We start from the raw sequence: 12734 nt of genomic DNA on the forward strand, positions 1-12734 counted from the left end.
TCCCATAATCTTATTGAAACTGGTTACATTGATTTTGCATTATGAATATTTTGGGGAAATACTAGCATACATCAACATATTTTACTAAATGATGCTGCAAAGAAATGGTACCTAACATTTTACAGTAGTTTAGCAAAATGTTTTTTTTTCTACTTGCATTTTTTGTGTGAACATTTTACTTTGAAAGCAAAGAATCATCAATCTTGCTTTCAAGCTTCTGCAAATGTTTTGCATCCAATCAGAGAGCGTCCTGGGAGCATTATACAAACCCACCTATTGCTAAAATTTGAAAACATGTGTATACATGTTTTTACTGGAACCACTGTCAGGAGTGCAGTCGGAGCTTACAGCATTTACTTAGAGCGCTCACCCTAATAATAAAGGCTTTGCATTAATGAACCATAAATACAAGTTTGAACAGTATTAATACATGGACACAAATACAACCTTAATTGCAGACAGTGCCCTTCCCTGATACATAATGCGGTACTGTAAACTAACAGTCAAAGGGTTTGTGCTGTAGGGGGTTGTGTCTACTTGTCCCAAGGACAAAATACACATGAAAACATGTTGCCCTTGACCTCAAACAATATGTCCTGGCCGTCGGGCTATAGGAATTCTACATCCCTGAAAGATCCTACACAGTTAAACTCACATAGCTTTTTGTTTTGGCATCATCTTTAAAATGCTGAAGTTGTGCATATCTACAGGGCTTCAGCTAAAAAGCACAGGGATCCTGGAGATTTCCTGGTTTCATTGCGAAACCAAAAGCTATGCTACTCCCCTAGTGGCTGTTTTTGAAATCACAACCAGTTTCTTGGGGCAAATAATTTTTTGGGTCTTGCCTGGGCAGCACATGCACTGTCTCTTCGGGACATGCTGTATCTACAATGCAATCTTCGAGCACCTCCCATCTTTTTCATTGGTTCCTGTTACTTTTTTGTTAATGCTTGCTTTTGTTTGGTGAATATGTTTACTAGTCCCTCCTTTTGGTATTTTGTAACCTCCCATGAGGACTGTGCCTGTTACATGCGCTCTTACAATTATTTATGATACTCTGTGAGACCTCTTTTTTGGGTGGCTTGCTACAGCTCGATAACAACACGCTCCGCTTATCTTATAAAGTGCTTCTGCTTATCTTGTTTAGTATTTATGGCTTCTTTTTTTGTGTCTTGTTTTTGAAGGCATGGGGAGAGCCCAAATCCCCAGTTCCAAGGTCAGCAGCTCTCTATGTTTTGCCACATCCTCTCTCTAAAGCAATCTAGTGTCACCTGGACCATTAAACCTTGCTATGCACCGCAGTAATTTAAAAAATAATATTCACATGCGTTCAGGTTTCTTTTACTTCCTGTACACGTTTGTTCCGATTGCCATGAATCTGCATTTCTCATTTTCATTCAGTTCGCCATTGTTTTATTTACATCCACATCGGTATGTAATTTCCTTTTTTTTTCTTTGTAGGCATGGGGGACAGCCGACGCCGAGCCTCGAGCCCAGTTCCAAAGTCGACAGCTCTCTATGTTTTGCCACATCCTCTCTCTAAAGCAATTTAGTGTCTCCTGGAGCATATATCCTCACTATGCACTACAATAATAAAAAAAATATAACATCTGCATGCGTCTCAATGGTAATTCCAGGCGGGGTGAAATTAGAGTATTCTGTTCCTTGTTTTGGGCTGGTCCCACTTTTTCCCCTGCTATGTTTTCCTTAATGAGGCAGCGATGACCGATGGAATCGCCGCCGCTGTCGCCTTCTATACTGTACCGGGAAATGCATGGGAGCGACGAGAGGTAAGCTCACTGAGACCTGAAACTTAAATGCTTTTTAGAAGAAACAGCATTTCACAGATAACGTTGCTGAAATCCATTCAATTCTTTCCTCACAGTTACCAATGCATGTCCCACCAAGAATGGGGATTTGACAGTAAAGCAGAGGTTTTATTCTTACTTGTTTCGCTGTACGGTTTATTCCTTGGAACACGCAGATACGGTTTACGGAGTGGCAGACCCGAGCTCGGCACGTTTTTCATACCTGACTTAGCTGCATTGACAGAGGCATGTTTTAACCAGGGGCATGGAGCATAAACAAACTGCCCCCCCCCCAACAACCAGAGCTGGAGAATACTGCCACCCCCCAAAAAAAATACCAAAAATAAATATTCAACCAGAGCTTACGGATACGTCTTCCCGCACAAACTACACAGTGTAATACGCGAGGTGCGTCAGTGTGTATTGGGTTGGGGAGGCCGGGTGGTGCTGTGCTTGTGGTCACTGTTCATGTGTATAGCCATTATTATCATTAATTCTCCTGCTATATTGTGTCGTAATTGTAAACATCTCTGATGCTTGTGGAAGTGCTATATAACAACTCTCAATAAGATAATAAAGTGGGGGTGATGGTCATCCCTGCACACTTTGCCTACAATAACATGGTCACTGCCTTTGACCTCAACTGGGCCACCCTACCAAGCCTTTTCACTTCACCCCACTTGGAAGCTTCGGACTTTGGTGAGATGGAATGTATGGCAGTGTGGCCAGGCACTGCTGCTTCCTTCACCTGCCCCTGTGTGCCCTTATGGAAACTATTAGCAGCTTTGTCACCTCATGCCCTCCCCTGCACCTGCTGTCACACAGCAGTAAACTGTAGCACATGTGCCCCCATCACCACGGCCTCCCTCCGACTTCTTGCATCCCATCTGCAGTGTTTCAACAATGAAGAGTCTTCATGGCGCCGCTGGCTCCTCTCAGTTAATTGCTTTATCTACAAGCACCTCATTCATGTCGTTGGTCAATATAAATTAGTCAAAAGCAACATATGTTTTAAAAATACGGGACACTTCCTACTTGCACGACTACAACTTCTAAACATACGTTTTATCAAATAGTAAGCTATTTCCATAAATGTGTTCAAATCTTCAGTACAAAATACTTAAACCCACTTTGAATCATGTTCAGAATGAGGTCAGCGAGCCAGGCACTCATTTGATTGCAGTAGTAAAGAACGTCTAAACCAATTTCTGCTGACAATTTACAACCACAAAGCTCTGGAGCCTCTTGTTGCAGGGATTTGCACTGAATTAGGGACGTTTTGGGGTCAATTTATAGTCAGTTGTGCCAATGTTCCGAATGCATGATACTAGTGATTAGACTGTTTCAAAGTGCTGACAGTTTTGGCTGAGCAGTGAGAAGCAGTGATTGTTTGAGGATAACCAGCAGTCTGGTAAATGTATCATATCCCTGTCTTCAGATTGTTTCAGCTGCCCCTAAGCTCAGGCACGGATATAAACCAATGTAGATGTGGAGCTGTGATGGATGTTCAACATCCAGAGGTCGACTATGTGGGATCTAGTCAGGTGACGTGTAATGAGTGTGGAAGGCCTGCGGCTAGGGTTTTTTGATACTGGTAAACTAGCCAGGGCATGTTGCCACGCAGCACTAGTATTCGCATAGTCATTCTCCTGCCCTTGCATGTCCCTGCACTGCTCACTCCTCTCCCCACTCCCTTCACATGCCAGTGTAGCCAGACTGTCTTTCCTGCCTCCTGCTTTGCTCACTCCTCCTTCTGCACAGATGTAGCCAGGCTGTCTCTCCTGCCCCTGCCATGCTCACACCTCCACTTATAAAATCTCTATATTTTCATTCTGCTCAGGTAACTTTGCCACATTGGCTTTAAAGTTGTGAATTCCACGTACAGCGGTCTAAATTGCTTTATCTAAGGACAACAGTGAGTGAGTACCATCAGGGAAGGCTGCTTGTGCCATATAAAATTTTACCCTAATTACCATTTCCATTTATGAGCAGGGCATGCTGTAACATTGCAATGCATGCTGGAAATGTGTTTGTATATTTGACTACTATCTCCTTATTGCTAAACAACTCTTTAATCATTACACAAACCAGGGTAATGTGCTGCATGGCTAGACAGTTATAAGGTCCCAAAGGCGAGACCTATTGCCATGTCAATGCTTGTCATCTTCCGAGGCGGGCCCTTTTATCTTCAAGGGCTTCCTTGTGCACATCTAGTTATGTCATGGGGTACTTGGAGATCACAGGGGGGTGGGGGGTTCACTGGAGGCAAACTGGAACTCAACAGAAAGCATGAAGAGGGTAATAGTCATAGAAGTTTTTACAGTGCAGTACACACCGGTTGTCCAGCAGGATTCGTTTGTATATGTCGATGGCCTCTTGGTAATGAGATCTCATGTAGTGGATTGATGCCAAACTCAGTTGGTCCTCAGTGATATCTTGCAGGCTCTGGTGATATGTCATCAACTTCTTCTCATCGTTGAACTGAGGAAAAAAAACGAGGAAGAGGTCACCGACTATAGTAGGCGAGGCACTGAGTCACCACTAAAACTAATAAGAGGGGAATCTGGAGAGCTCCAGAAGATCAAGTACACACAGAATGTAGTTATCTGTCAAGAACGTATATGCAGAAGCCAGAGCACCCTCACCCATCTGTCTGAAGAAAGCAGACCTTTTCAGCCAGTACTGCCAATGTTATGTGTTCTACACCACAAAGATTTACGTTGACCCCAAAGCTTAATGAACCTTAACCTTCTATAAACCTTGAGGATTGTCACTTCCAAAAGTCGATACAGGAATGCACAATTAGTTGCATTTAAGACTGGATTTGCTCAGGTGATTGGCAGATGGTTACGTGGCAGTCACCTGTATGTCTGGATGGACTCATGGGATTGACACAAGGGTAACAAAGGCAGTCACCTTGAGGGCTAGTAGGCTTAGCTTAGGGGACAGGCAAAGAGATACAAAGAAAGTCACTGCCCAGGGTCGGATAGGCTCTGAGGACAGACAGAGGGATACACACCTGTCTCCAAAAGGCAGGTTACTGGAATTATGCGATTCTTTATCCACTGCATTTTTCACATATTTTGATTTACCACACTTGCCACATAATCCATCTGCCGCATAAATGGATCAAAGGTTTCTAAATGTTACGAAAGAATTGTGTGCCAAATGTAATACTATGAACTGGCAGACTTTTTACAAAGATTAACTGGTCTCCTTTCAGTTGCCGATTGCTGTATACGGGTGTTAAACAGGTACTAAGGAGGTAAAGCTGGTGCCCAGACAATATTGGGTGTTAAAAACTCAAAAATAGCAAAGTAACATTGCTAATGAATGTGCCACATAAAGCTGCCCAATTTTGCTTTTTCTTCCAATGCAATTTGTTAAACTCTACAGGCTGAAAGGACTCTGATCATTGACACAAGATTACAATCCTGTTGCTTTTAGTGTAGCATGGGCATGTGGATTAAAACGAAAGAAAGATTGGCATCTGGGATAGATCTCAACAAAGTGAGGCAAGTCAACTGCAACCAAGATAGAGGATGGAGCATGACTGGAGAGGGTGGTATACCTTATGCGCCAGGTGGAAAAGGAGGCGGTTCTGCAGGCGACTTTTAGGAGCTGGAACAAAAACAAAGAAAGTCATTATTGACCAGTAATACTGTGTACAAGAGAATAGCATGAAACGGGACATCAAGTTATACAAAACATGACTGAAAGTGACAGGATACAGGATGGAACTTCAAACAGTGAGTTTGAAAAGGCTATGCAACATAGAAGCGAATTTACGGTCAAATACAGCAAAATGTCCGTTTCCCCTGACAGATCTTTGGTAATGTGGGACTGTTAATAATTACATGGAGTAGACTGCAAATGTCATCTAGCAACATATGGTTACTGTTAGACCTGTCAGCCCTTTGGGTGGTCCCTCCTCATCATTATTTATTTTGTCCCACTTCTGCCTCAAACCCTGTTATAATTTTTCCTTTTTGGGAACCACCAGACTTTTTAGTGTTGCTGCAGGGTCAGGGAGCCATTTTCCCTACCCCTGGAACTTCTGTCTGAGGGCCTGAGACACAAAATGGTGGCCACCCATTGTCACCTGTGACACATCTAGAACCTCCTGGAACATTCTAGAATCCTGTGATAGTGGGAGGCAGTTTAGAATGTTGGGAGGCCATCTCAGAGTGGCAGTTGGCATCTGACTAAAGAAGAGAGAGGACAGAGATAGAAGGAGGTCGGAGTAAGGCAGCAGGGGTGGAAACCAGTGCTTAGAGTGGGGTCCAGAAACCCACCCTTGATGCTAGTCCCTACTGACCAAGCCCAGCCTAAAGCCCTGTGTGGGACCAAGACCAGAAGAACCATCTTAAGGAACTGAACATTTGGAACAGGCCTTAAAGAGGAAGAACAGCAAGCTCCTGACCTGTTCAGCGGTGTCCTCCTGGAGTCCTGACGTCGAGAAGCCTGGAGACCTGGGGCCTGAGGTGGAGAAGCGGCGCTGACAGAAAGCAGACGTCGTACCCGGAGCCGCCAGAGGTCGAGTGAGGACGCCGACGGAGGTCATGGAGAGGCCCCGGAGGTCGAGTACGGAGTCACCTGAGGTCGAGGTGAGGCGTCGACGGAGGAGTGAAGTCCGCCCACCGGAGTCGCCGGAAACTGAAGTGAAGCGCGCCGGAGGTCGGGAGTGGAGATCGCACTCCGGAGACACCCGGAAGCGGGGAGACCGTGTCCCTGCGACGCCGGAAGGCGACATCGAGTCGAGACCGCCCAGCGACATCGAGTCGAGACCGCCCAGCGACATCGAGTCGAGACCGCCCAGCGACATCAAGTCGAGACCGCCCAGCGACATCGGGTCGAGACCGCCCAGCGACGTCGGGTCGAGACCGCCCAGCGACGTCGAGTCGAGACCGCCCAGCGACATCGATCCGGAGCCGCCTCACGGCGTCGACACGGCGCCGAGCGGAGCCGATCGTCGAGGAAGGGACAGTAAGTGGTAGAGGGGGCGTCTGAGGCCCCGTGGAGCCCTAAAAGACCATTCTAGGGGTTAGAGGGGTGTTAGGACCAGCCTGGGAGTGCCAGGGGTGAACTGAGACTGGTATAGTGACCTCTGCAAAGGGCTGTGTAGTTTGGAGGGCCAGATCTTTAGGTTACCCTTGTTCTGCCTCAGCTTAGGCCCCAGCCTTGACCAACCTAGGTGGGACACACCCCCCATGCCATCTAAATGTCCATAAGATGTGTTTGGGCAAAGTAAAACCAAGTGACCTCATGAAAGTGATCTGATCTGTAATTGTCATTGATTGCTTTACCTTATTTATTGAAGGTGCTTTATTTATTGTCTTCCACTAATTTATTCTTGCACTTTATTTATTGTCTGACTGTATTTATTTGCCGTCTATATTTATTGCACCCCTATTTATTCTTTGCTTAATGATGACCTGAACTTATTTATTGAAATCCCGAAGTAGCATTGTTTATCTGACCTGCTCTTTTGAAGGAAAATCCTATTGTATTGTATTTATGATGTGAAACCTGCAACTAAGAGAAAATAAGATAAAGACATATATATTTTCATCTTGACTTCCATAATTTTTACGGTGTAGTGTCGTTTTTGGAACGGATGAACGCATGGTTATTGTGAGGGTGTGACGTACGCTTAACACGGTGCCTGACCCCCAACCGCTCGAGCCAAGCTACCACTGTGCTGGGAACCTGGTGACTGCTAACCCGGTTGCCCGGTTTCCAACATAAAATTGGTGTTCAGTGGTGGGATAGAGCTGTGCTTGCGTCTACTCGACAATAACTTTGGGTAGTCCATAGGCCTACACCGGGTGTTTTCTCCAAGCGGACTTCCTAATTTTGAGTTTTGTTTTTTCCAAATTTACTTCTGGTGGTGGGAGGAGGTATTACAAAAGGTACCCCCCTGCATAGCTTCTGTAAGCAACTGTCTTCTATCCTGAGTGGGCAAAATGGAGTTTGTGTTGGAGGATGTGGAAACTTACACTGTGGCCCAACTCAGAGAGTTTTGTCAGCGAGAGGGGGTGTTTTGTCCCCAAGGTGCAAAGAAGGGTGAGCTCCAAACCAGCTTGAGGGCTTGGGGGGAGGCACGACGAGAGAGTAAGGTTGAGAAGGAGGACAAGGATGGAGAGCCTGACAGCGAGGGAGCTGGTGTGTACCAATCCGAGGTGGGGAACCTATTAGCGGGGCCCAGAACACTTTCAAGGAAGGGCAGCAGTGTCTCTAGCAACGGCTTATTAGAAGCAGAATTAACTGACCGGAGGGAGAAAAGACAGCTCACATGGGAGTTGGCGAAGCTGGAGAAAGAAAAGGAGGAACGGAGGATGGCTCACGAGTTGAGGCTCAGGGAGATAGATCTCCAGATCCTACGGGTCGAGGCACACACTGTTCCTAATGATGGCAGCGAAGACAGAGAAATCACCAGGGAACCCAAACCCTATCTGCCAAAAGACATAGTAGCTAGCTATAGTGCGGGAGATGATATCGCCAAGTGGCTAGCGGCCTATGTGGTCTCTTTAAGAGTCCATGGGGTTCCAGAGAAATATTGGGGAGGGGGATTGTATAAATACATGCCTCCAGCTGGTAGGGATACATTATTGGCCCTAGAGCAGGATGAGCAGACCCACTACCCCACCATGAAAGTGGCGCTCGTGAGGAAGTTTGGACTAACACCCGAGAAGTACAGACAGAAGTTCCGGGGTAGCCACAAACTGGGCACACAGAATTGGGTGGATTTCCTGGACTATGCAAAGAAGGCATTAGAGGGTTGGATACAGGGCAGCGAGGTGAGGGACTACGAGGGGTTGTTTGATTTGATGTTGAAGGAACACCTGCTCGAAAAATGTTTCCCCGAACTGCGTCAACACCTGGTGGATAGCAAGCTGACCAATCCCCGGAAGCTTGCTGAGGAGGCGGATATTTGGGCTAGTACCCGGGTGTCCACAAGGGGGACGGGAGGGGACTCTCAAAAGACCGGACAGGGCGCCCCCCAGAAGAAAGAGGGAGGGGAAAAGAAAACGGAGTTCTCTAAAGGCCCCCAAAATAGTTGCCAAGGGAAGGGAACAGGATTCACCCCTAGGGCTAACCCACCCAGAAACCCTAATCCTGGCCAGAGTCAGCAGCCAAGGGTTGTCCATTGCTTCGAGTGCGGTGGTGTCGGACACTATAAGGGAGATGTGAAGTGCCCGAAAAGACCACCCCCTCCCATCGGAGGAAAGGCCCCCAGAGTAGCTAGTGTAGTGCTCGGGGAGGAGATGCCTTTAGATAAGGGAAGGGAGTGGGCGGGTGTCACTTTAGTGTCCCTGGGAGAACGGGAGATGGTTCCTAAGATCCAGGTGCCCGCAAATACCACAAAGTATGGGCAGTGGGTCACCATCAATGGCCAAAGAGGGGAGGCTCTGAGAGACACAGGAGCCAGTATGACTATGGTACGTAGCCAACTGGTGTCTCCAGAGCAGGTGATTCCCAATGCACTCCACCCTGCCGCGATGGCTGACGGCAGAATGGGCCACTATCCGGTGGCCGAGGTTCCATTTGAATGGGAAGGGGTTGCAGGGTTGCTTCGAGTTGCCGTAAGCCCTGCCGTGCCAGTCAATTGTCTGCTGGGGAATGACATGGAGCATAATGCTTGGAAGGAGGTGGAATACCGGACTCATGCTGAGATGCTGGGTACACCTGACTGGGCCTGTGTCAGCAGAGGGTCTGCGACTACCCGGAGGGGGAGTACGTTTAGGCGGGAGCCTGGAACAAAGGCACAGCCGGCTGCCGATCAAGGGAAGAACCGAGGGCAGGAGGAGCCTGCCTCGGCATCCGCGCCCTGTGTGACGGATAGGCCACCGGAGGGGGTGGACCAGGAGTCCGCGGAGGGGGATGTTACCGAACTGGAGAACCTACCCATCCCGGCCGAGTGGCACGTGGAGGGAGGGCCGACCAGGGAGGAATTCTGCAAGGGCCAGAGGGAGTGTCCTACCCTTGAGGGACTGAGGCGACAGGCCGAAGCCCAGGCAGCAGGGAACGTGGAGGGGAACTACAATATTTACTGGGAGGATGGCCTCCTCTACAGTGAACCCAAGGCACCCATGCACGGATCGTCACGGGCCTTGGTTTTCCCTCAACGTTATCGAGCCTTCCTACTGGAATTGGCTCATGAGATCCCCTTGGCAGGACACCTGGGGCAAGACAAGACCTTTGCCCGTCTTGTCCCACACTTTTATTGGCCTCAAATGAAAGTGTCGTCCGACACCTACTGCCGGACATGTGTGTCTTGTCAAGCCAGTGGGAAAACAGGGGTGAAGCTGAAAGCTCCCCTGGAACCACTTCCTGTCGTTAGCACCCCCTTTGAAAGGGTGGGCATCGACATTGTGGGTCCGTTAGATCCGCCTACTACAGCTGGTCACAGGTTTTTCCTGGTTCTGGTGGATCATGCCACACGGTACCCAGAGGCTATACCTCTGAGGACCATTAATGCACCTGTTGTGGCCAGGGCCCTGATGGGAATCTTTACCCGAGTGGGTTTTCCCAAGGAAGTTGTGTCTGACAGGGGGACCAACTTCATGTCAGCATACATGCGGGCTATGTGGAAGGAGTGTGGAGTGACCTACCGGTTCACCACCCCTTACCATCCCCAGACCAATGGTCTGGTGGAGAGGTTCAATAAAACCTTGAAAGGCATCATCAGAAGTCTGCCTGAAAGCCTGCGGAGGAAATGGGACGTCCTCCTACCCTGTCTATTGTTTTCTTACAGGGAAGTGGCACAGAAGGGAGTGGGCTTCAGCCCCTTCGAGCTTTTGTATGGGCACCCTGTGCGTGGACCTCTCGGCCTGGTGAGAGACGGATGGGAAAGAACTCCCAGAAAGCTTCCCCAGGACGTGGTGAGCTACATGCTGGCCTTCCGGAGCCAAATGGCTAAGTTGTAGAAGCAAGCTTCTGACAACTTGGAAGCCAGCCAAGCAGTGATGAAGGCGTGGTATGACCACAATGCTCATCCGGTGGAGTTGGAGCCTGGCCAGAAGGTGTGGGTGATCGAACCAGGAGAGCTTAGCGCCCTCCAGGATCGCTGGTCAGGACCCTTTGAGGTGTTGGAGAAGAAGGGTAAGGCTACCTACTTGGTGGATCTGAAGACCCCTCGCCAGCCCCTACGGGTGCTGCATGCCAACCGCCTCAAACCCCACCATGAGAGGCCCGAAGTCATCTTGCTGATGGTGACTGACGGAGCAGAGGACGTGGAAAGCGAGCCTCTCCCCGACTTATTTGCGTCTCAAGAGAAGGATGGGTTGGTGGAGGGAGTGATTCTCTCCCCGTCCCTAACTCCTGAACAGCAGGAGGACTGCCGCCAGGTCCTGGGGCAGTACTCTTCGTTGTTCTCCCTTGTTCCGGGTAGGACTCACCTGTGCGTCCATGATGTGGACACAGGAGACAGCCCACCTGTGAAGTCAAAGATCTACCGGATGACAGACAAGGTGAAGGCCAGCATTCACAGTGAAGTCACTAAGATGCTGGAGCTAGGAGTGATTGAACCTTCCAGCAGCCCCTGGTCCAGTCCGGTGGTATTAGTACCAAAAGCTGTACCACCGGGTGCCCAACCGGAACTGAGGTTCTGTGTGGACTACCGGGGACTGAACTCAGTAACCAAGACTGATGCTCATCCGATCCAGAGGGCGGATGAACTGATTGACCGGCTGGGAGCTGCCCAATATCTGAGTACCTTTGACCTTACTTCCGGGTACTGGCAGATCTCTCTGACTGATGGAGCTAAGGAAAGGTCAGCCTTCTCCACGCCCAAGGGCCACTACCAGTTCTACGTGATGCCCTTTGGGCTCAAGAACGCACCTGCCACGTTTCAGCGTCTGGTGAACCAGATCCTCGCTGGGATGGAGAGTTTCTCTGCTGCTTATCTGGACGACATTGCCGTCTTCAGTAACAGCTGGGAGGATCATTTGCGTCACCTGCAAGCTGTTCTCCAGGCCCTGAAGCACGCTGGTTTAACGATCAAGGCCAGTAAATGCCAGATCGGGCAGGGGTCGGTAGTGTACCTTGGACACTTGGTGGGTAGGGGAGCGGTGCAACCCCTCCAGGCGAAAATCGAGGCCATCATGGCCTGGGAACCCCCCAAGACTCAGACCGAGGTCCGAGCTTTTCTGGGCCTCACCGGATATTATCGCCGCTTCGTGAAGGGATATGGTACCATTGTGGCCCCCCTCACGGAGCTTACGTCCAAGAAGCAACCTCGACGGGTAGTCTGGACGGAGGCTTGTCAGCAGGCCTTTGTGAAACTGAAGCAAGCCATGTGCGAGGCCCCGGTCTTAAGGGCCCCAGACTTTTCCAAGGAGTTCATTGTCCAGACGGATGCATCGGAACATGGCATTGGGGCAGTGTTATCGCAACTCAATGAAGAGGGTCTGGATCAACCCGTGGTCTTCCTATCCCGGAGACTACTTCCCAGGGAACAGAAGTGGAGTGCAATAGAGCGTGAAGCCTTTGCAGTGGTATGGGCTCTGAAGAAGTTGCGGCCATACCTGTTTGGCTCGCACTTCCTAGTTCAGACCGACCACAGACCCCTTCGGTGGCTGATGCAGATGAAGGGGGAGAATCCCAAGTTGCTAAGGTGGTCTATCTCCCTACAGGGAATGGACTTTCAGGTGGAACATCGGCCTGGAGTGGACCACGCCAATGCAGACGGTCTCTCAAGGTATTTCCGCCTTAGTGATGAGAACTCCCAAGGGGTTGGGTAGCTCTCCCCACTTTCAGCTGGGGGGGACGCGTGTTAGACCTGTCAGCCCTTCGGGTGGTCCCTCCTCATCATTATTTATTTTGTCCCACTTCTGCCTCAAACCCTGTTATAATTTTTCCTTTTTGGGAACCACCAGACTTTTTAGTGTTGATGCAGGGTCAGGGAGCCATTTTCCCTACCCC

The 12734-nt window shown here is 49.2% G+C and overlaps 1 protein-coding gene across 2 annotated transcripts in view; it reads right to left on the reverse strand.

Annotated features, from left to right (window-relative positions):
- IFT56 (intraflagellar transport 56) overlaps positions 1-12734 on the reverse strand; it is a 291296-nt gene that overhangs the window by 204661 nt on the left and 73901 nt on the right. For both annotated transcript variants that reach the window (XM_085601180.1, XM_085601182.1), the window contains exons 5-6: positions 5380-5429; positions 4144-4289 (exon numbers count right to left, since the gene is read on the reverse strand). In XM_085601180.1, the coding sequence (XP_085457306.1) occupies positions 4144-4289; positions 5380-5429 (196 nt within the window). The remainder of the gene's footprint in view (positions 1-4143; positions 4290-5379; positions 5430-12734) is intronic.

Source organism: Triturus cristatus, chromosome 4_2 (assembly GCF_964204655.1).
Source record: "Triturus cristatus chromosome 4_2, aTriCri1.1, whole genome shotgun sequence".
Classification (NCBI taxonomy): domain Eukaryota; kingdom Metazoa; phylum Chordata; class Amphibia; order Caudata; family Salamandridae; genus Triturus; species Triturus cristatus.